Source organism: Chelonoidis abingdonii, chromosome 5 (assembly GCF_003597395.2).
Source record: "Chelonoidis abingdonii isolate Lonesome George chromosome 5, CheloAbing_2.0, whole genome shotgun sequence".
NCBI lineage: Eukaryota > Metazoa > Chordata > Testudines > Testudinidae > Chelonoidis > Chelonoidis abingdonii.
Window position 1 is genome coordinate 57,359,374 of NC_133773.1, and position 23,052 is coordinate 57,382,425.

General features: G+C 42.4%; 1 protein-coding gene across 1 annotated transcript in view; it reads right to left on the minus strand.

The window, feature by feature from the left end:
* Positions 1 to 23,052, minus strand: part of ZNF827 (zinc finger protein 827) — a 133,296-nt gene that overhangs the window by 71,564 nt on the left and 38,680 nt on the right. The window contains exons 4-5 of the mRNA XM_032764889.2: positions 13,063 to 13,543; positions 1,933 to 2,166 (exon numbers count right to left, since the gene is read on the minus strand). Coding sequence (XP_032620780.1) covers positions 1,933 to 2,166; positions 13,063 to 13,543 — 715 coding nt within the window. The remainder of the gene's footprint in view (positions 1 to 1,932; positions 2,167 to 13,062; positions 13,544 to 23,052) is intronic.

Sequence of the window (23,052 nt, forward strand, 5' to 3'; positions counted from 1 at the left end):
CCACTCTCCTTTCTCTTGCCCCTTCCCCCACCCCACCCGTTCATAGTTTCAATTCAAGGTTCTAATGTTCACTGACCTGTGCTAAAAACTGAAGTTTATTATAAGGGCAACAAGGTCCCATCATCATTAACTTAAATACCGAAAAAGTCATCAGATTAATCCGCTGTCTCACAAAACTCACACCCAAAATATGTACAGTAACTTCTCACTTAAAGTTACGTCGTTGTTCAATTAGGGAACAAGCTCGTTTAAAGTTGTACAATGCTTCCTTATGTCATTTGGCTGCCGGCTGTGTCCATTGCTTGTAAGGTTCTGTGGAAGAGCAGCAACTTTACAAGGGGGCATTTCACAAGTTCCTCTTCTCGGCCTCTGCCCCCTCCCTCCCAGTGCTTCCCCCACTGCCAAACAGCTTAGGACTTTGGCGGTGCTTAGGACTTTCTGGGAGGCAGGGGGAAGAGAAGGAAAGTGCTGCATCTCAACTCCTCTCCCTCCCTCCCAGAAAGTCCTAAGTGCTGCTAAACAGCTGTTTGGAGATGGAGGGGGAAGGAGCAGGGATGCGCCTGCTCCGGAGAGGAGGTGGAGTGGGGGTGGGAAGAGGTGGGCCTGGAGTGGAGTGGGGACAGGAAGAGGTGGTCCTGGAGCATCCCGGGGATCAACCCTCAGCCCACCCACTTCCTCCTTTCCCCCAGTTCCCATTCTTGACCTGCCTCTTCTCTCCCCCAACCTCTTCCCCCTTCCCACGCTGCATCCTCACTCTTCCCCGCTCCCTCCCTTCCCTTCTAAACACCACAAGCCAGCTGATTGTCCCGGGAAGCCTGCATGCGGAATCCTCGCTCCTCCCCCCTTCCTCCTGCCCGGGGCAATCAGCTGATTGCCATGTTCGGGAGGCAGGGAGGGAAGGGGAGGCTGCGCCCAAGTCCCAGCTCCTCCCTGCTCCCAAAACACCGCAAGTCAGCTGATTGCCGGGGGCAGGTGGCAGGGGAGGGAGGGGGGAGGCGTGCCGAGTCCTCATTCCTTCCCTCTACCTCCTGCCTGGGGCAATCAGCTGGCTTGCGGCGTTCGGGAGGGAGGGGGAGCCTGCATGCCGAGTCCTCGCTCCTGCCCCCTCCCTCCTGCTCCCAAAACAGCACAAGCCAGTTGATTGCCGCAGGTAGGAGGCAGGGGAGGAGGAGGAAGGCACTGATGCATGAGGTCTGTCGGCGGGCGCGAGGCACAAGAAGGCTGCGGGCGGGAGCATAGGGAGGCTGCCAGTTGTGGAGAAAGCAGGCAGTCAAACAACGTAAGAGTGGAGCATTGCACAACTTTAAATGAACACGTTCCCTAACTGATCAGCAACGTAACAACGAAACAATGTTAACCGGGATGAGCTAAAGTGAGGAGTTACTGTATTTCTATTGGGGATATATAGAGAAAAGGTAAAGCGATGGAGTCAAGTTCAAGTGGTTTGTAACTCACTACAAAGCCTGTTCAATCTACAGTATCTACTTTATAACGCGTTCTTACAGTTTAGGATACTGCACTCAAACGAAAGGCTCTAAAGCCCGTAACGTATAAGGTTATGGCAGATACCTACATCATGTGTTCAATACAAATACACACTCTGATGGTGTTAATGAAGAGAGAGAGACAGACGTAAATAAATTAGGTATGGAAGTGTTTTGGCACATTATAAAACTATTTTAGCATATGCAAATTTTAAGTGATCAGTTCTGTTGACTGATTTTATAGTCATTAATCTGAAGACCACTGAAATCTGTCCACTGCAATAATTGGACACCAGGTTGATAGGCACCTTAGATCTGCCTATCTGAGGGTGGGGGGTAGAGGTATCTTCACTGCTCCTTCAATTGTAACTAATACCATATGCCTTTTCTTCAGCTAGCATACAGATGAACATTTAAGAAGCTGCATATTTTTAAAGTAATCAATTACCTGATAGCTTCATGAGGAGCTCAGATGCTGCCTTGACGGACATATCCTGCCTTAACACATTTGTCTGCACTTCCTGTGGCTTGACAGTCTCCTCAGGGATACTTGGGGCTGAGGCTTCGGATCCCTGGTTGAACACATAGCTGGACTGAGACAAGGTTGAGCTTGCAGCTTCTTCATCCCGGGGCTCGTCTTTCACTTTAAATGTAGCAGTCAAGGGCTCTTTTTGATTCGCAGCTGTCAAGGGAGTTAAAAGGCTGGACTTAATGAAAGGTGTAATGCATAATCTCACAGCAGCAAGAAACAGAAATGAACTACAACCCAAGAACAGCTGGAGCAGGCACTGGGCGCTAGAACATGACACACCATTTAGAAATGGCTGGTGGGGTAGGTACGTATCTGCACCTTTGGTACACAAGAGCTCAGAGTGCTGAATCTCAAGGAAATGTGCATTTCCCACTCCTCCCTTTCTTCTTCTGCCCCTGCCCCCACAACAGCTTTCCCATTGCTTGTGCTGTCTTGTATGTCTGCCACAAGCCTCAGGGACACCTAAGGATACCACTTCACGTAATAGCCAATTTGGCACAACCCATAACCATTTAGTTATGCAGCTATTTTTTAAAAACTGGATATAAAAGAGAGGAACAATAAAAGATAGCAAGAGAGAAGGCAGAAGAGGGGAGCAAAGAGAAATGAAGAGAAGAGCAAATTAGTTACCCAAATCGTTTGTTGTAATAATCTTACGCGTGTGAATAGAAGGATTTTTAGCGGTCCCAAACACTTCTTGGGGAAAACAGCCCTGCATTATCAAAATATTTGGAGATTTTGTTAAAATATCCTTTTAACCCCAGTTCCCACCCTGAATAAAAACCAAAACAAAGCAAACAGGTTTTCTTTTTAAATAGCTTTTTAAATGCCTCATGTAAGCAACTACTGCTTCTAGGAGCAAGGTCCATAGATCTTGGTGCTGCTTATGTTGGCTGGGCACAGAACCACTTTGGCAAATAGCTCTTCAGTTAGTAGTTGCTAGTGTTGGATCCGTGGCACTGGATTTATTTAACTTGGTGAAACCAGGGACCTGGATACCACTTCAACAATATTGCCAACCCCAAATATTCTAAACTCATGAGTCAGGCCCCCTAAAATTATGAGAATGCCTTAAATCATTAGATTTATTTTAAAAACTGTCATATTATTTTCCCCCTGCCTTTTAATTTTTTAACCTTTAGGCAAAGCCACCTTCCCCCAATTTGCTCGTAACTATCTCTTGTTCAAAATTCCACTTCATGTGCACTCAAAAATGCAGGCCTCCCTGTTGCAGGCAGACTCTCCTTACCAGCTCTCCAGGGCACTGGGGAGCTGCCATTCTATCCCTCTCTAATCTCATACCTACCTAGGAACAGAGTAAGCAGCTACCCCACAACATTCAACCCTGCTGGTAGGGCAGTCTCTTCAGCCTTAGTCGACTAAGTCTGGTGCTCTGTGGCCAGCACTGACTCAATAAGTCACTTGCTGAGCTTTGGTAGTGTTGTCTTGCAATATTCGTGACTTTGTCATGAGTCTTGCAATATTTGCTTTAAGGATTCCATGCCTTCCATCTCATGAAATTTGTCCCTTAGGCAAAATGGGTGTCATCTCTCATTTCTGCCTGGGTACCTGCCAGTTGTTATAATTAAATGAAAAAAGAACCAACTATTATGTTGATATCACCACAACAGCTCCATTTAACATTCCCTGTCACTCTAACTTGAAAGATAAAGAGGATTCCAAGCTAAACCAAGCCTATATAGAAGAGTAGATAAACATAAAGAAGGTTTCCAGAGCGACGGATCTGCACTAGAATAAACTAAAATTACAGGTAAGAAAACTAATCTGGTCTCTCTTCAGTCCTGGTTTCACTGCTCTAGACAACATTCATCATAACATGCGGGAAGTAGCATGCAGTGACCAATCACCAACCTCACTGACAGAAATAGTGAACAGATGTCATAGTCATTACAAATAAAGAAATCAGAAAGTTTTTCAACAGAAGCTGCTGACCAAACCAATTCACTTACTATGTATTTCTCAGTGCTCACAACACTTATGACTGAAAAAAAGAAAAGGAATGATTTGCTTCAAGTGAAGCTTGGTGTTATAAGTTGGGCACAGTGAAAGACTAGTCTGTGGTCCAGCTACGTGAGGGTTGAAAGTATGAATTTAAGAAAATAAAAGAATCCCTACTCAACCTTCCTGCTGAAGAGAAGGCTGCAAGAAATGAGATCTACAGAGCCAGCAAATAGACACATCATGGTTGAAAGTGACTCTAATGAAAGGCTCCAGTACCAAACAGCAATAACCTCGGGCCCCAGGATGCCTTATCAGTGGTGCTTGTGAGCCGCAACTACAAAGGCATGAGATAGCAGGATGCAACCAAAGACAGCAGTGGGAGATGTGAGGATCAATGGCATGAAGTGCTGAGACTGGAAGCTAAGTAAACTAAGAAAGGAAAACTTTCTGTATGGAACCCTAGAGTTATGGGAAGAAAAGAAAGGAATCATTTTTTAGCTGGGATCCCATAGAGGCTAGAATGCCTGAGTGACTCAATAAGTGAATACTTACTAAGATTCCAGGTGGAAAGTTGCAGGCATTGGGGATCAGGAAGAACCAAAGAATTCTGATTATTCAAATTCACTATATTTGGAAGGATCCATTGTTTGACTTTGAATATTCACACCCTAAAGGGAAGCTGTGATGAGTAAAGGGCTAATGGTATGACTGATCAGTATTCCTCGCTATTTTTGCTATTGGGGGGGGGGTACCTAGAGGTGAACATCAGCAAACTATATATGAGACCCTAGTTCACACTTGCAGATAGCCAAGAAGTTTGTAAAATCTGCACACTCTTAAAAAGGAGCAAGTGGTGAACAGATCTCTTTGCAGGAAGAAACTATATGGCTGAGATCTGTTACTAACTTTTCAGAATAACATCCCATTTGCCTGATAGTTTCTGTTTGACTTATTAGAAAAAGACTGTTCATGGCTTGGAAAAAGAAATCCCATTCTCCTGACAGGATAGAATCTAGCTGGATCTCCGGTGGCCTCTCCTCAAAGGATCTGATATATTACAGAACATCAGTTGTCACTCACCGTACATGAGGTGCTGTAACACAATTCTGTTCAGTTTCCAACTCCTTGTGTACTCAATCTCTGCCTCAGGAAAACCAAATAGACTACCACCCAGGCTCCCCACTCCAAAGATATTCTCCTCTATGGGAACTATTGCCAGCAAATTCTCTGTATGTGTTTGAGATCCTCAACAAGGATCTGAATTGAAATATACATTGTCAAAGTGAAACCCTAGTTCCATATAAACTAGGGTGGTGAAACTGTAGTGCAGGCATGCTCAAAAGGAAGGGATATGAGTGTTAAGACTTACCCCTGAGCAACAACCAATCAGGTGGGACACTCTATTTAAATTCATCGTTATCCAAATCATCTTGTTTAGGAACATTAAGGCAAATTGGAAGTAATAGTAGAAGTGAAGGGTTCAAAAAAAGTTAGCTAATTAGCCCCACCTTCTCTTAAACTGTTTTGAACCTAAGTGCTTGGGGGGGACCTTTAAGAAAACCATAGAGTGCTAGTTCACACACAAGTATTGTCAGAAGAAATCCCTTCCCTCACCACTACTGGCTGAATTACAGCTAGTTCTGAACAGTGAACCCAGAAAAGAAACCATGCAGAGTAGGAGTGAGACTGCCCATAGGGAGAGATGCACAGAAAAATGCGGGCTGCTTCTCTGTGTGGAGCCCGCTGAATGAGTTTTCCTTCCCTTACTAGGAACCTGCTTGCAGGCTCCTTGGTGTGATGCAGGTCCTGGTAGGGTGAAGACAGGAAAATTTTGGTTTAAAAAACACCTCTACTACTGTCCTCAGAACCATCCCCCTGTTTGCCAGCAACATGGATCATGGCCCATTGCAACAGAGGCATGATCCTGAAGCGAAAGCAGGTCAGTACCAAGTGCCAAAACCATCCTGCTGAACCCACTGATACGTCCCTAGTCTGTTGTGCAGCAAAGTGAGACCTGCTGTGAGGGCCCTTTCCACCCTACCAAATGAAGACTAAGCTAGAGGAAGAGGGGGGGAAATGACTACTTTTTCATGGGAAAGTCTTTCTTGCAGAAAGCTCTCTTACAGGGAACAGCAGACAAAACATCTGCTCTCCTCCATGAAAGCCTCTACCCTGATATAACGCTGTCCTTGGGAGTCAAAAAATCTTACCGCATTATAGGTGAAACCGCATCATATTGACCTTGCTTTGATCCAAACGCACAGCCCTGCCCCACTGGAGCACTGCTTTACCACATTATATTCGAATTTGTGTTATATTTGGTCGCATTATATCAGGGTAGAGGTGTATTAGGGAAGGGGCAGTTTGGCTTAGCAAAAATGCTGGTAGAAGGAGGTTTCAAAGAACGAGTGAATGAATCTCTGCCTTTTTGCCAGTGGATCTGACTGAAAGGCCCATGAGTTATGACTTCTGCTCAGAGAAGTAGATCCCATCACAGAACAAACAGAATTATTATTATATTTGTTTCTGGGAATAATAGTTTGTGCACATTTTAAATCTAGGTTGAAAATATACACTTTCTAGAAGCACAGGGTTGTATATTCCTTGCTGTGTCTTGGGGAAATGCACTGGGAAGCAGTTTGTTGCACTAAAGTTCAAATCACCCTTCATTAGCTCAGACTTTGCATTCCTATATATTACTAAATTCTGTGCATTTCTGGGAGGTGTAAAATATGAGAGATTTGATTTTGATGATGCCAAGAAATTCTTGGATGTAAAACAGCAATCTATTGAAGAAGGGAAGATGAAGCTGGTGATATATCAGAAGCAGAGGTTATTAAAAGCTTTTATTTGTCCAACTTTTAATTAACTGTGCTATTGCCCTTTTTGGGTTTTATTTTCAATTAAAGATCTAGACGGAAATTATGAAAATGTGAATCTGAAGAGACACTTCAAAGAGCTATCTTGACATCAGGAATATCTACTCTGACAGCAGCATTATGGAATTTACAATGTTTTTAACTTAAGGACATGACCAAATATTTGCCAGCCATGTGTGCTTACATATTCTATTTGAAATCTCTGATTTGGGCATAAACTATGAACTTTAAACATATGCAGTATATTCTTTTCCTTGGAATTGCTAAAGAAATATATCAGTTATGACAATTTAATTGGGCGTACTTTTTATTATTTTAAAAATAACCTTTTGAAGAGTCTCCAAACCAGCCAATTCAGCACTGTTGATCGGAAACTTTGCCGGGAGATTTTGCTTGACATCACATAAGCACAAAGGTTTTCAAGAACCCACACAGTATGGATAATCTTTCTAACTAATAATGCAAATTACTTAATTATGTACTCTATGTAGCAGTCAGCTGATTTAGTAGTTTATTATTCTATCAATGGATTCAGCTGAGAAAACATGAGTACAGAGTTTAGTGTTTTGCAGTCATCAGAATCCCAAGACGGTATTATTTCCTAAAATGTGTATCTTCATGTGGCTATGCTAACAGTTATGAACTAAAAGGGATTTGCCCCACTCCTTAAATACAGACTGTAGTATCTTTAACAAGCAAGGCTGGCCAATCTTTATATATTGATGAGTGCTCCTGTTAGCTTTTCCCCCATATTAGAGTGTTTTTACATGAGCAATTTGAACAACATAAAAAGAACTGTAGAAGCAAAGTACATCCTAAGATAAAACGAGATGTTGTCTAGGGCAGTGCAATTGGGTGAACACAAGGAGGAGAAAGGGAATGAAGTATGCTTTACAATTATTGTTTCCACACAAAGTCCCTTTGAAATCAGTAGATCAAGAATGACATTTATTTCAATGGGACTCGTTTATTTTAAAATATGATGAAAAGTAAACACTGCACAGAAAACTAGCACAGTAAGGATGTTATTATACTATGCTAGCCATGGCAATTTGGCTTATTGTGAGAAAACACTGTTTTATAACAATAGGAAATAAAATTTTAAAAATGACTGAAAGGGCAAAAATTTTCCACACAGATATATACTTTGAATCAGCTAAAATTTAAACCATAAAAATAGAAACTAACATTCTGCAGATTAAGTTACATATGCAGTTACAAGGTTTCTGTATGGAATTGATGTACAGAAAACTAAAACAAAATGAAAAAACATGTTGGCCCTGATTCAACAAAGCACTTAAGCACGTGTTTAACTTTAGGCCTGTTTGCACTAAGTAAATGCAAAAAAGTAAAACCCATGCTTAATTGATTTGCTGGATCGGGGTCATTACACAGAGTCAAACAGACTACATGATCATAATCAGTAGCTAACAAGCTAAAGGGAAATTATTAAACTGGAGAAGATGGGGATTAGTAGAAGAATTATAAAGTGGGTACGAAACTGGCACCAGGTTGCGCTGAAAGGAGAACTATCAAGCTAGAGGGAGGTTACTGGTGGAGTTTCTCAAGGATCAGGTCTTGGGACCAGTCTTATTTTATATTTTAATTACTGACCATTAATGAAATCGGTTGATGATAAAAAGTTGGGAGGTACCATCAAAACAAAGGAAGGTTGGGATATTATAAAGGAAGAACTGGATAATCTTGAGGACTGGAGCAATAGAAATGGGTTGAAAACGTGAGTACAGAGTTTAGTGTTTTGCAGTCATCAGTATTATTTCCTAAAATGTGTATCTTCATGTGGCTGTGATATCAGTTATGAATTAAAAGGGATTTGTTCCCCTCCTTAAATACAGACTGTAGTTTCTTTAACAAGCAAGGCTGGCCAATCTTTATATATTGATGAGTGCTCCTGTTAGCTTTTCCCCCATATTAGAGGGGGAATCAAAGTCATGCACACAATAAGAACTTCTGCTATCAACGGGAAACAACACAAGAGGAGAAAGACCTGGCTGTATTAGTCGATCACAAGATAACTATGACCAATGTGATGCGGCTGTGAAAAAGGCAAATATAATCCTAGGATGCATCAAGCAAGGCATTTCCAGCAGAAGTATTAATACTATTGTACAAGGCAGAGCAAAAGACCTCGTGTAACAGAGTGGGAATTTTCTGTAATATTTTGTATGAACACTGTAAGTCTCTCAATTTCCCTTATATGCTGCATGGTCATCTTGGGGATGGAAAAGGGCTGTTTACTCTCAGGCAGGCTACCACACAGTATGGATGAAGTCTCGCTGTCTCAAGTTTGCGGCCCGTGTCACTGGAGAGTCCATGAAGACAATGGCAAAGCTGACCCCGGAACATTTGCTTCCTAGCAACTAACCATCATGGATGGTCAAGAAGCCAGTCATGTTTGGCCAGCTGGAGAACAAAGGACTGAGGAGGGGTCAGGTGTGACTCGCTTGTGAATTTGCACAAAGAGAACAGAAGGGGACAGAGCAGGAGCCAAGAAGGGACAGATTGCTTGGCTGGCACTCTGGGTTAACCAGAATGGATCAAGGTATAACTTTCTTCTCTCTGTGCTAATCAAGATCTTTCTATGCTGTATTCCACACATCTGATAAACCAGGGATTCTCATCCTTTTTTTTTTCTGAGTCCCCTCCTCCCACATGCTATAAAAACTCCATGGCCTACCTGTGCCACAATGACCGATTTTCTGCTTATAAAAGCCAAGGCTGGCATTAGAGGGTAGCAAGCAGGGCAATTGCCCAGGGCCCCACATGACAGGGGGCCCCGTGAAGCTAAGTTGCTCAGGCTGTGGCTTCAGCACCGGGTAGCAGGGCTCGGGACACTGGGCTTCATCCCCACGCAGAGGGGCTTCGGCTTCCTTCCCTAGGTACCAGTGAGTCTAATGAAAACCCTGCTTGGTGGATCCTCTGAAAACTGCTCACGCCCCCTCCCCCAAGCCCAAGAGGGCCCTGGACCCCCTGGTTGAGAAATGCTGTAATAAACCATACTTTTTTACAACACTGGCTGAGTCTCACTGCAGATGCTCAAGGTAGGGGTGCATTACCTCCTTTGGGTGTGTAAGTCTCCCTCAGATGCCCACCTCGGGTGGACTTGCTGAAGGGAGCTCATGGTGTGAATCAGGGTGCTGAGGGCTCTGAGGTTCAGTCCAAGGAGGCAGTGAAGCTGAATGGATTAACCCTTATGAAAGAGTGAGGCCCTAAGAGGGTCTGGCACACTGAAGGAGTCCTCCCAGGGATTGCTCCAAAGCAGTTCCAGAGCACTGGGCCTGCAGATCTGTGACACCTCACTTTAAATATTGTGTACAGTGCTGCTCACTGTGTTCCAGGAAGTTGAATTGGAACTGGAACAGGTGCAGGATGATCAGGAAACAGGGAGCCTATTTTCTGATAGAAGAATAAAAGGGCTTGGTTAATTTAACCTAACAAAAAAGATGGCTCAGAGGGGACATGATTGTTTTCTATAAATACATTATGGGGAGGAGTAATCACCAGGGAGGGAGATGAGCTATTTCAGCTAACGGACAATGTTGGCACAAGAACAAATGGACATAAACTGGCCATGAATAAATTTAGGCTGGAAATGAGAGGAAGGTCCCTAACCATCAGAGGAGCAAGGTTCTAGTACAACACTTCAATAGGAGTAGTCAGGGCAAACAACCTTAGTCTGAAGATAAAGCTTGCTAAATTTATGAACAGGATTATAACCAGGTTCCCTGCAATAGCTAGGGACAAGACTTGATGACCCAGCAGGTCCCTTCCAGTCCTATGCCCCTAACCAAACAAAATCTGTAGACCAGCCTCATTTAAACTAGAACACTAGGAAGCACTAGCACACACAGCTTGCAAGTATCTTTCTAAATTAAACTGTTTTGACTCTACATGATAAAATCTGGAAAGTATTTCAGGGGTTTTTTTAGGTTGTGGACTTTAAAATTGCTGAATCGGTTTACATCTTCTATTTCAGAAAAGGTGAAACAGACCAAAAAGTCACATCTAGCTGGACAATTTCTCTGGAAAGAGTCTGTCACATGCCATTTGAGAAATCAAAAGATTTATATTCTTGAAAAGTTAAGAACAGAGAGTTAATAGTGTCATTATAAGAAACTAATCAAAGGGACTGGATTCAGTAAACTAACTGAAAGAGAAAAAATACAGCTAATATTTATCAGACATGTTAAATAAAAGAGCACTGCTACTGTTATATAGCCACACATTTTGCATAGGTAATAGCACCAACTAAGCATATAGTATTTTGAATGATGTTTCAAAATATCAACCCCTCTGGAAAATACATTCCTTCCCCTTTAACATAGCTTTTCTTGTATAGTAAACTTGGTGATAGTGGCAGTACATTTTCATCCAAATATGCACACACACAAAATTACAGATACATCTCACTCCCCGAGTGACTTTACAGCACGTTGCTAGGTAACAGTGCATACAAGTCAGGTTTCAGGACCTTTAGTAAGTCACCATAAAATAACTGCATGGGTCTTTTTGCATGAATAATGTACATTTGTATCCTTTTTCTGATGCCAACAGATCAGTCATTGAAAACATGATTGTCTGCCAAACTGTAAACAGCACCCCATCAACTGTTACATGAAAAACAACAGATCAAAATGTTTTAGGGTTTTTTGTTTTGTTTTGTTTTTTTCCAGTTATCAGGCTTTTTCACCTCTTGCTTTCTGCTCTCAATTTATGCTCTAAGCAGCCATCATGAGCTCTATTATCTACAGTGCAGTATCGCTTAGGTCTAGAGAGCCACTTACTGCATAACATGCTCTTAAGCAACACTAATCTAAACTAGTTGTCAGAACCACAACAACAATTGGGCTTCTTCTAGGGGTTAAGTTTGAAATTCAACAGCAACAAAATAAGGTACAAACAAAAAATGTTTTTCCATAACAAAAAAGGGAAAAAAAGTCAACATGTACTTCTAAAATCCAGAAGTTTCCATAGCTTCTTTTGAAACTTAATGAGAGCTATTTGCTGTTCCTTGACTTCTCATTCATCTTTTCCTCTCCCTTTTGCTTTGTGTCGGGTTGGCTTTACGAACCCTGAGACTTATTTTCCATCTCTCCTTGTTCCATCCTGTGTTCTCAGGTAAGAATCTCTGTACTCCCAGAGGTACAAAGATCTGGGGCAGATGAGGACACTAGGCCATTCCAAAAGACAAGACTGAAGTGTGACTGAGCAAAGGGACATTAGACCAGCGCTTGATCCTCTGGTTCACCTGGCAAAGACATTTACTAAAATGCAAGTCACAGTCCATTTAAAGGAATGCAGTGACCAGTTATTCTCCATTTAAAAGGGTATTGTAAACTTCCAGAGGGCAGAAATGGCATATGGAAAGCACCTTGGGGACTGCCATCACCATGTAAGGCAGAACTGATTCCCTACCAACCATTTTTTCCCTTCCTCTGTTTTACATTTTCAAGTCCAAACTTTGAAGATGTTTAGCTAATCATGCCTCACCCCCACCTCTGGCATATTCCCAAAACTGAAATGTTCAATCAAACCAACAATAGAAGACAGAAAATACAACAGATTCTCCCTAGGCACATATACTCAATTTCATAAAATTATTCTGCAGGCAACACTCCGAGGAAGGGGGAAAAAAAATAGAAGCGTGGTCTGCATTAAATAGGGATTTCAATTAAAAACAATGGTTTTCAGAAGTTCCTCACATGCTTCTTAGGCTACCAACATTTTGATGATAATAATCAAGAAAATGAAGTAACATCTTCCATTCTTTATTAGCATTGATTAACTAGGCCTCACACACCCCTGTGAAGTGGGGTCAAGCATTATAAGCCCCATTTAAGAGATGGTAAAGGGCTGAGGAAGGTTAAAGGCTAGATTTTCAGAGATGCTGGGCAACAATAGCTCTGACTTCAGCTGCAATTGTGGATGCTCAGCATTTCTGAAAATGGTACCCAAGAGGACTAGTCTGTCGCCACATTGACTCAATAACAGAATCTGGAGTTCCTATTCCCAGCCTTCTAATACAATAATTAGGTGTGATCTCCAAAAAAAACATCAACAATTTCCTGTTTTAAAGTCAGGTGAAAAAAATAAATGTATGGCAATTCCAAGAATTAGTGGATGCACACCAAAGGGGGTTCTTAAGGTGAGAAGGAGCAGCAGCTGCTGCCTGCCGTTCAGTTACCTGACAGCTTCATGAGAAAGTCTGATGCCATCTTGACGGAGATGTCCTGGCTGAATAGTGATGAAGCTGTATTGGCCACGTAGTCAGAGGAGTCTTTCAGCTTTGTGTTGTTTGTGGCTCTGTCAACAGTGCTGAAAACAAAGGATTTAGCTGAGATGCTGTTGTCATCTTTGGGTTCTTCTTTTACTACTAAAGGTGGGACACCAGCACTGGCCTGCCCAGCCACCTCAAGTGTTTTATACACAGATGCTGTCCCTGTAAGCTCAGATCCTCTTTCCCTCTGTTGCCCAGGGCAGGAATCATTATTTAGCTGCGGCGATCCCTTGACTTCAGTTTCTGGTATTTCCTCCTTCACTTTGGTTTCTGTCCTGAGGAAGTGCTGATGGCAACGCATGTGGAGTTTCAGGCTGAAGTGGCGTGAAGAAGTGAAAGGGCATAGCTGGCATTGAAAGGTTTCTCCCCTGTCTTGGTGCTGATGAACCTGATTATATGGTTGAAAACAAAACACATACATTTAAAGAAAATGATATAAAAATATTTTAATAGTCTCTCCCATATATCTGTCTCTCACACAATTTTATAAATACGTCAATTCATTAGTGAACATGCCATTACAAGACTCTTGCTAAAAGATCAATTTCTAATAAACATCGTATGGCACCGCCTAGGCAGCAAAGAACATAAGTTCTGGACCCAGTTCAAAAACCAGATATGTCCTGTTTCTGCACCATAGAAACCGGAAGTCCTTTTTATACGAATAAACCTTTATGATCTGGCTGTAACGGCTATCATTGTATAAAATTCTGACTCCTCAATTCAGACAGGCAGCTGGTTCTTGGACAAGAACCTTATTTACTGTGTATTTTGTTAAGTGTTATGCCTATACCATTCTGTAAATAATGATATTTCAGTGCAAACTTTGAAAATGCTAACTTGTATAACAGATACTGGAATCAATTTAGGTCCCTTATTAATCCTCCATTATGAGAAAAACACAGTTCTTGTTTATATCAAATAGTCACTGAAATAGTTTGTTGAGAACTAATTCTAGCAGAAAATGAAAAAGTCTGTTATGACATGAAATGATAAAGTGTTTATATCACATTCTGATTTATCAAGTGTTACCTGGTAAACATTTTCTTTTATCTTCTATATTTTAGACTATAAGTTCTTCCACACAGGGACCATATCTTCCTGTGCGTTTGTACAATGCCCATTACAATGGGACTCCAACCCCACCATAGCCTTTGGGAGCTACCACTTGGGTACGTGTACACACACACACACACTCTCTCTCTCTCTCTCTAATTTGTAGATTAATTTAGTATTCATGACAGGGAGGGAACAAGCATAATTAGGGCCCTACCAAATTTGTGGCCATGAAAATTGTGTTCCAGACCATGAAATCTGGCGTCTCTCCTCCCCACACCCTGTGAAATCTGGTCTTTTGTGTGCTTTTACCCTATACTATAGAGATTTCACAAATTGAGGGACCTGACCCAAAAGGGAGTTGTAGGGGGTGGTCACAAAGTTATTTTAGAGGGTTCACATTATTGCCACCCTTACTTCTGCACTGCCTTCAGATCAGGGCAACTAGAGCATGGCAGCTGTTAGCTGGGCACCCAGCTCTGAAGGCAGCACCCCGCCAGCAGCAGCGCGAAAGTAAGGGTGACAATACCATGCCATGCCACCCTTACTTCTGTGCTGCTACCTTCAGAACTGGGCGACTGGAGAGTGGCAGCTGCTGACTCAGGGCCCAGCTCTGCAGGCCACATCATAGAAGTGTGTCAATACCATACCATGCCATTCTTACTTCTGTGCTGCTGTTTGCGGCAGCTCTGCCTTCAGAGCTGGGCTCCTGGCCAACAGCTGCTGCTCTCCAGCAGCAGCACAGAAGTAAGGGTAGCAGTACCGCAACCCCCTCCCTTTACAATAACCTTTCACCCCCCCCACACACAATATTCCTTTATGGATCGGGATTCCTAAATTACAATACCTTGAAATTTCTGATGATAATAGCTGAAATCATGAAATTTACGATTTAAAAAAATCTTATGACCGTGACATTGACCAAAATGGACCATGAATTTGGTAGGGCCCTAAGCATAATGATAGCAAACTTTCCCAATGTACTTTAAATTCAGACTCTAGCAGCCAGGCTATTCAAGCCCTGGGTATTCCTTTTACAAATACTGCTAAAGATGTAAATTTGTTCCATTCTATTTGGTGATTGTATAATCTGGACAAAATGGCACTCAGCTGAGATCAATACACTCATTTACACTTGTGACCTAAACAGGATTTGAACTCAGGCCTGCATAGATGGACGGTTAGCGAAGCAATCGAATCTTGCATGCCATTTAGCCCTTCTGCATTCAGTGAAAGTACATTTCATTGATGTTGCTAAGATTTATACTGCAGCAGCACCCAAATGCCCCAAACAGGATCAGGCCTCGTTGTGTATGTGCTGTACAAACACTCAGTACGAGATAATCCCTGCTGCACCGAGTTTACAGAATGACATTCTCAATGTGATAGAAATGTGTTATTTACAGCCAAAAATAATTTTAAGATGTTAAAAGTTGCAGCTAACAAAACGAAGATATTAAGAGCTAATGCTGAAACCCAGTCCTTGTAGCACCCAAAGTGGGTTTTAAAACAACCTCCGCTTACAGCAGAACATTTGTATAATATAGCATAAATAATAAGAATTTGTAATGAAAACATAAACAAAATTAGTTATCTGTACTACTGGAAATATTGTGATATCGAAGTGACTTTTTTCTTTATGAAGAGGCACTGAGATGTACTAACAGTTGCAAGCTCCTTCAGTATAGCAACTTTATCTCCTACACCCACTAAATTCATGTGTGCCTGGCTGAATCTTTAGGATCCCCATCAATCAGTGTCTCCCTGCGCCCACATTTAACCACTTCTGTCAGAGGACCCATGTCATAAATATGACTCCTTTTGAAGGCTGTCAAAGTCACTGCTGCTGTCAGGTGGCAAAGTTTGTGAGGAAGCCCAGTTTCTTCTCCCAGGGGCTCAGAATGCCACCTCTGTAGTTTCCAGAGTTCAGAGAGAGGTGACGGGTCAGTCCGTTTTGGATTTCTCTTGTGATAGGTCACAACAGCAACATTGCCAAGCTGATAATGACTTGCTTTATTTTGAAACAAAATGCACGTTAAGTTACAATTTTGTGGATTATACAATAAGTAAAAAAGGAAAAATTCTTGCTCACTGGACCCAAATTCAGGGATTCCTGTTTAAACCATAGGAAATGGATGAAACAAGTTTCTAGAGCAGTGACTAGAACGCCTATAGTAGTATTTTAAAAATTCCAGTAAATTAATTGGTTTGAAAAATATAAATATTGATAAAAAACAGAAAATGATAATTTTAATTTAAAGGGATTTTAACTGTCATTCACTTCCTGGTCCTGGACTGCAGGAAAGAACTTAGTTATTGACATATTGGATGGTCCATCTACAGTTGTCCAGTCTCCTCTCTCTGATAATGACTACTTCCAGATGTTTCACAAGGAGAAACAATAAACCCTGGAATGGATAGCTATAGGGCAAGTTTCTTCCTAAATCCTATTCAGCTTATACCTTGGAGCAGGGGTAGGCAACCCATGGCATGCGTGCCAAAGGCGGCACACAAGCTGATTTTCAGTGGCACTCACACTGCCTGGGTCCTGGCCACCAGTCTGGGGGGCTCTGCACTTTAATTTAATTTTAAATGAAGCTTCTTAAACATTTTTTAAATCTTATTTACTTTACATACAACAATAGTTTAGTTATATATTATAGACTTATAGAAAGAGACCTTCTAAAAACATTAAAATGTATTACAGGCACGCAAAACCTTAAATTAGAGTGAATAAATGAAGACTCGGCACACCACTGCTGAAAGGTTACCGACCCCTGCCTTGGAGCATGAGGACCTTATTTTATCCTATTTAAAGTAACGGTGGATGTTCCCCTTGTCTGTATAATTGTCTAAACTTTGTTTTAATGCTGCAGTGTTCTTGGTCTGAAATGAGATCCTGTGACAATGGGTTATAAAGGCTCAGGCCCTGATCCTGAAATGACTCTTGCATCAATTAACCTGAAGCATGCTAGTAGTCCCATTGACTTCAATGGATCTACCCACTTAAACTTCAGCTTGTGCATGTTTGCAGAATTGGTCCCAGTTAGGTGGGGATTAAAATATTTCCTTTCCATGAGTTTTAAATTTGTTTCTGGCAGCTGAATTCAGTGTCCTCTTGTTCTCATATTACAAGAAAGAATAAAAAGAAGTTCAATTTACCTTCTCCATCATATTCATTACTTCAGTCTTGCCACCTCCTCTCTAATCTAAGCAATTAAATTCTTTTCAGTTCCTTTCTTCATAGGAAGTTCTTACCATGCTGCTAATCATTTTGTTGCCTGTTTTTGAACCTCTTGTATCTGTAATATAGCTTTTTGATTGAGCAGAACTGAATACAGAATTACAGGTGAGCGCATGCCATCTATTTATATAGTGGCATTATAGTATTTTCAGTATTATTCCTGTCCCAGTCTACATACATTCAAACATTTTGTTTGCTCTTTTAACCACTACTGCACAATGAGAAGATGTTTTCATTCAGCTGTCTACAGTGATACTCAGGTATTTTTCCTGAATGAGCATGACTAGTTTAAACTGTTTCTTCTAATAAGCATGTCCTTGCATTTATCAGCAATAATTTCATTTGCCATTGTGCTGACTAATCACCTAGCTTTTTTAGGCCTTCTGAAGATCTTCTCAATTCCTCCTAGTCTTGACTCTCCTAAGTAATGTTGCATCATCTGCAATTTTGCCAGTTCACTATTCACTCCTTTTTCTAGACCATTACTAAATAGATCAAACAATACTAGTCCTAGTATAGAGAAATCTGCAGTTAACCTCTTGTCATACTTCACAGATTAATATATTCCTAACTGTTGTTTTACTGTCTCTTAACCAATTTCTAATCTGTGATAGTACTTTACCCCTCACTCCACAACTACTTAATTTTCTTGACAGCCTCTTGGTGAGGGACTTTGCCAAAGGCTTTTTTAAAGGCCAAATTAATTATCTCAACTGAATCTCCATTATCCATTATTTTGATGGCACACTCAAAGTTTTCTAGTATATGAGAATATGATTTTCCTTTACAGAAGCCATGTACCCCTATCATATCATGTTATTCAAGGTGTTCTATTCTATTTTTGTCATTTTAACCAGTTTTCCTTGTATTGGTTTGTGATTTACAAGATCAACCCCTCATGTCTTTTTTAAAGACAGGTTCAAGATTTGCAATCTTCCAATCTACTGGCTGATTTTAATAAGTGACATTTTTCTCAGCAGCTTGGTCACTTTATTTTTAAATTCCTTCAGAGCTTTTGGGTGTACATCACCTGGTGCAGGTCACTCATTTTTCTATACATTTACTTACTTGTTCCCAAACTACTTTTTTTGGCATCTCAGCCTCTGACAGTGTCTCACCTTTATTACCTGTAAAGGGTAGCTCTGAAGCATCTTCCCAATGTGATGAATTCTGATGCAAAGACAACCTTTAGTTTCTGTGAAACATCATTATCCTCCTTAATTGTTCCCTTAACTCCTTGGCAGTCAAGTGGACCCATCAATTCTCTCGTAAACATCCTGAGTCTAATACACTTAGAATTTAAAGAGTAAATAAACAAAAAATTTTTTTTCTGACCTACTTACTATCTGACAATTTAGCTGCCATAGTTTATGCTCTTTACTTACTATTGGCTTTGTTTGGGATGGATATCCATTTTCTGGAGGACATAATTGGCTAAAACACCTTCTTGAACCTTACAATTTAACCATATTTCTCCCCTGCCCCACTTTGCCTTCCTGTTTCCATTTCTGTTTAGCAATATGCATGCTTTTGAGGCCTTGTTAGGATATGCTTGAGAAGTCACTATGCTAAGACCAAAAATTATATTTTTCTCTTTTCATTTAGGGCATTTTTCCTCTCTCAAAACAAAAACGACTGTCCTTTCTAAAGTTCAGTATTACCATGTGTGATGGGGTGGACTAGGCCCAAAGGTCCCCTGGTGGAGGTCTCATGGCTCTGCTACACCCATCTCAGGAATGGAGCAGTGGAAAAGTCTTCCAAGCACGCTAGAGTGGCTGCAGGGGAAGCAGCCAATCAAGGCCCAGGAGGACCATATAAAAGGAACTGCAGAAGTTAGCAGTGGCTTGGAGCTGGAGAAGAAAGGACTGTGTGCTTGGCTGGAAAAGAAGCATGATCATGGACAGCTAAGTGGGGACAGGGACAAGCTCCTGACTGGCTGCCAAAGCTGAGCTAAAGGCAGCTTGCTAACAGGGACCAGGGGAGCAATGAAGGAGCACATGGCTGGCTGCAGAGACTGAGTAGGGACTGAGCTTGGGGAGGGCTGCAGAAAGGTAGTGCCTCCAGGGAGGAAGCCCTGGGGATATGGCCACATACCAGGGCCAGAACTGGTTTAAAGACTGTGGACACACTCAATCAGAGGGGGCACTCACGAGAGGTGGATGCCACCCTATTACACCATAGACTCATAGACTTTAAAGTCGGAAGGGACCATTATAATCTTCTAGTCTGACCTCCTGCACAACGCAGGCCACAGCATCTTACCACCCACTCCTGTAACAAACCCCTGACCTATGTCTCAGCTATTAAAGTCCTCAACTTGTGGTTTAAAGACTTCAGGGTGCAGAGAATCCTCCAGCAAGTGACCCACGCTGCAGAGGAAGGTGAAAAATCTCGAAGGCCTCTGCCAATCTGCCTGGAGGAAAATTCCTTCCCGACTCCAAATATGGTGATCAGTTAAACCCTGAGCATGTGGGCAAGATGTTATACCAATAAAAACTAGCAGGATCTTATTAAAGGGGACAAGACATTTGTCACATTTATTTTAAGTACCAAAATAAAAGATAACAGCAAACAACGTTGTTTGGCTACTTATTCCTATGATTACTTATATAGATATATTCATTCGTTCACACATCATTCATACAAGTCTTGTATGGATATTATAGTTTACAAGCAACTCCTACAAAACTCACCAGCCAAAACCCAGGAAAGATTCTCTGTAATAACTTAGATCCCACCCTATCTAGTGTCCATCACAGGCCTTTGGGCATATTTACCGCTAATAGTCAAAGATCAATTAATGCAAAATTAGGCTATTCCATCATACTATCCCTTCCATAAACTATCAAGCTTAGTTCTTGAGCCAGATATGTCTTTGCCTCCACTGGCAAAAGGCTGGAAGGCTGTCCAGACTCACTCTCCGATGGTTAGAAACCTTCATCTAATTTCAAGTCTAAACTTCCTGTATGCTAGTTTTGGTAATTCCCTCCCCTAAGGATGTTGAACTTACTTACATTCTTAATTAGTCTAAACAATACAAAGAGTTAATTGCTAAATTGAGAATAGCCTCTCCCTATATGTGCTCTAGACTAGGTGTTCAGAAAAACAATAATTTGAAGTGTCAAATTTCTTCTTTTACTGTCCTAATGTGAAAATTGACCAGTTTACATACAGATCTTGAAGTCACCCATGATTATAAATAGACTTAGGGTACGTCTACACTGCACATATTTTGAAGTAGTTAAACCGATATTACAAAACCGATGTTATAAAATCGGTTTGCGCGTCCACAATGCGATCACAAAATCGATTGCTTGCGTCCATGGTCCAAGGCTACCATCGATTTAAGAGCGTGCACGGGTAGCTGTTCCTCAGCTATCCCATAGTTCCCACTCCGTATTGAGAGCACAGTGCCTATGGGGCAGAAAACATTGCCCGGGTGGTGCTGGACAGCCTCACCTCCCTTGTAAAGCAGCAGACAACCCTTTGCGCCTTTTTCGCGGAGTGTGCATGAGCAAACCCATAGCACAGCAATCATGGACCCTTGAGTCACAAACGGTATCCTGACCGTTCAACACTCGCTACTCTCGTGCTGACTATACTGAACAATGGAACTGCAAAGGCAGAGAAGGAGAGGAGAGCAGCTATTGCTGAGCGGCGAGGACAGCGATGACGAATGGAGGCAGAATTCTCCATAACCGCTGCGCCCAGCGTTTTGGAGCTACTGCTATTAACGGGCATCTTCTACCGTTGAACGCCAAATCTTGGGCACGGGAAACAGCACAGACGGGTGGACCGCATTGTTTGACGTGTTGGGACGATTCGCATGGCTGCGAAACTTTCGCATGCTAAGAGCACTTCTTAGAACTTTGTGACATGCTTTCCCCTGCCCTGAAACGCCGTAATACAAACATGAGAGCAGCCCTCACAGTGGAGAAGCGAGTGGCAAAGCCTCTGGAAGCTTGCAACCCCAGACAGTCTACCGGTCAGTCGGGAATCAATTTGGAGTGGCAAATCCTGACTGGGGCTGCATGATGCAAGTAGCCAAAGCAATCGTTAAGCTGCTGCTAACGAAAGTGTGACTCTGGAAACGTGCAGGTGATAGTGGATGGCTTTGCTGCAATGGTTTCCGAACTGTGTGGGCGCATAGATGGAACCCATACCTTATCTTGGCCCAGAAACACCAGGGCACCCAGTACGTGAACCGCACGGGGTACTTTCAATGGTGCTGCAAGCACTGGTGGACCACGAGGACGTTTCACCCAATCCACGTGGATGGCCAGGAAGGGTTCATGACGCTCGCGTCTCAGAGCACTAGTCGTGTTAAACGCTACAGCAAGGGAATTACTTCCCAGACCAGAAAAAACCGTGGGAATGTTCAAAAAATGCCTATAGTATCCTGGGGACCAGCCGTACCCTGATCCATGGCTCATGAACCAACACTGGCAGCCTACATGTCGAGGAGCCTTTCAATCTACAGTGAGCAACGTGCCGGATGGTGGAGAAATGTGCATTTGGCCGTTAAAGAGTCGCTGGCGATCATGACTTACTCGCTCAGACCTCAGCCAACCAATTGTCCCGCTGCTTAATTGCTGCTTGCTGTGTGCTCCACAACTTTGTGAGACTAAGGGAGACATTTTATGGCTGGTGGGAGGCTGAGGCAAATACCTGGCCGCTGAGTACGAGCAGCCAGAGACCAGGGCGATTAGAAGAGCACACCTGGAGGCCTGCCATCAGAGAAGCTTTGAAAAACAGTTCAGCTACGCCGCCAGACTACGTTGTGACTCGTTTGCTTCCTGTATCGCCAATAGTACGAGCAACCACCCCACTATTATAGGGAATATAGTCATCTCCTTATATAATCTAGATTTCCTTACTCGAGTTTCCCGTGTAAGCAACCCCTCCCTTTCGATGTATTCTGTATTACAAAGGAACTATAAAAAAGGCAAAGAATTAGAAAGGTGTCCTGGCTGCTGTGCTTTGGAAGGAGGGGAAGGAATAGGCTATTAAGCACATTGTAGCGTAATTACAGCCTTTTCCTTGAACTTGCAGGGGTGTGGAGGAGTAGGCGGATGCAAGAAGCCTTCCCCGACGTTCTTACACGTCTGGTGAGGAGATAATGGGCGTGGGCTCTACAGGAGGTTTAACAGGGGCTGCAGCGGCACTCTGCTACTGTGCTGCTCTTCCTAAGATGCACCATGCATTGGAGGATTCAGTTTGAAACGCACCAGATCCAGCGTTGCATCTCTCCAACGCTGCGTCCCGCCTAGCCCTCTCAGATCGTTCAGTGGCATCTTGCCTGTACTTTGCTACCACATCCTTCCAATCATTCTGTTTATCCTCCATTGCGTGTACTCAAGAATTCTGTGAACATTCATCTCGCGTCTTCTTCTTCCTCCGCCGTATCACAGCACGCCCTCGTAGGCATAGGGACTCAGAAATGTCCACTGCATGGGAAGGCAACCAGGGATGAAAGTACGTGGAAGATACCTACAGAGCAATGATAGTACCTTACATAGAACACATCCACTTATCAGAGCACGTGATCTCATACAAGTGTCGCTTGTATCGTTTAAATATTCAGTGTCTGTGACTGG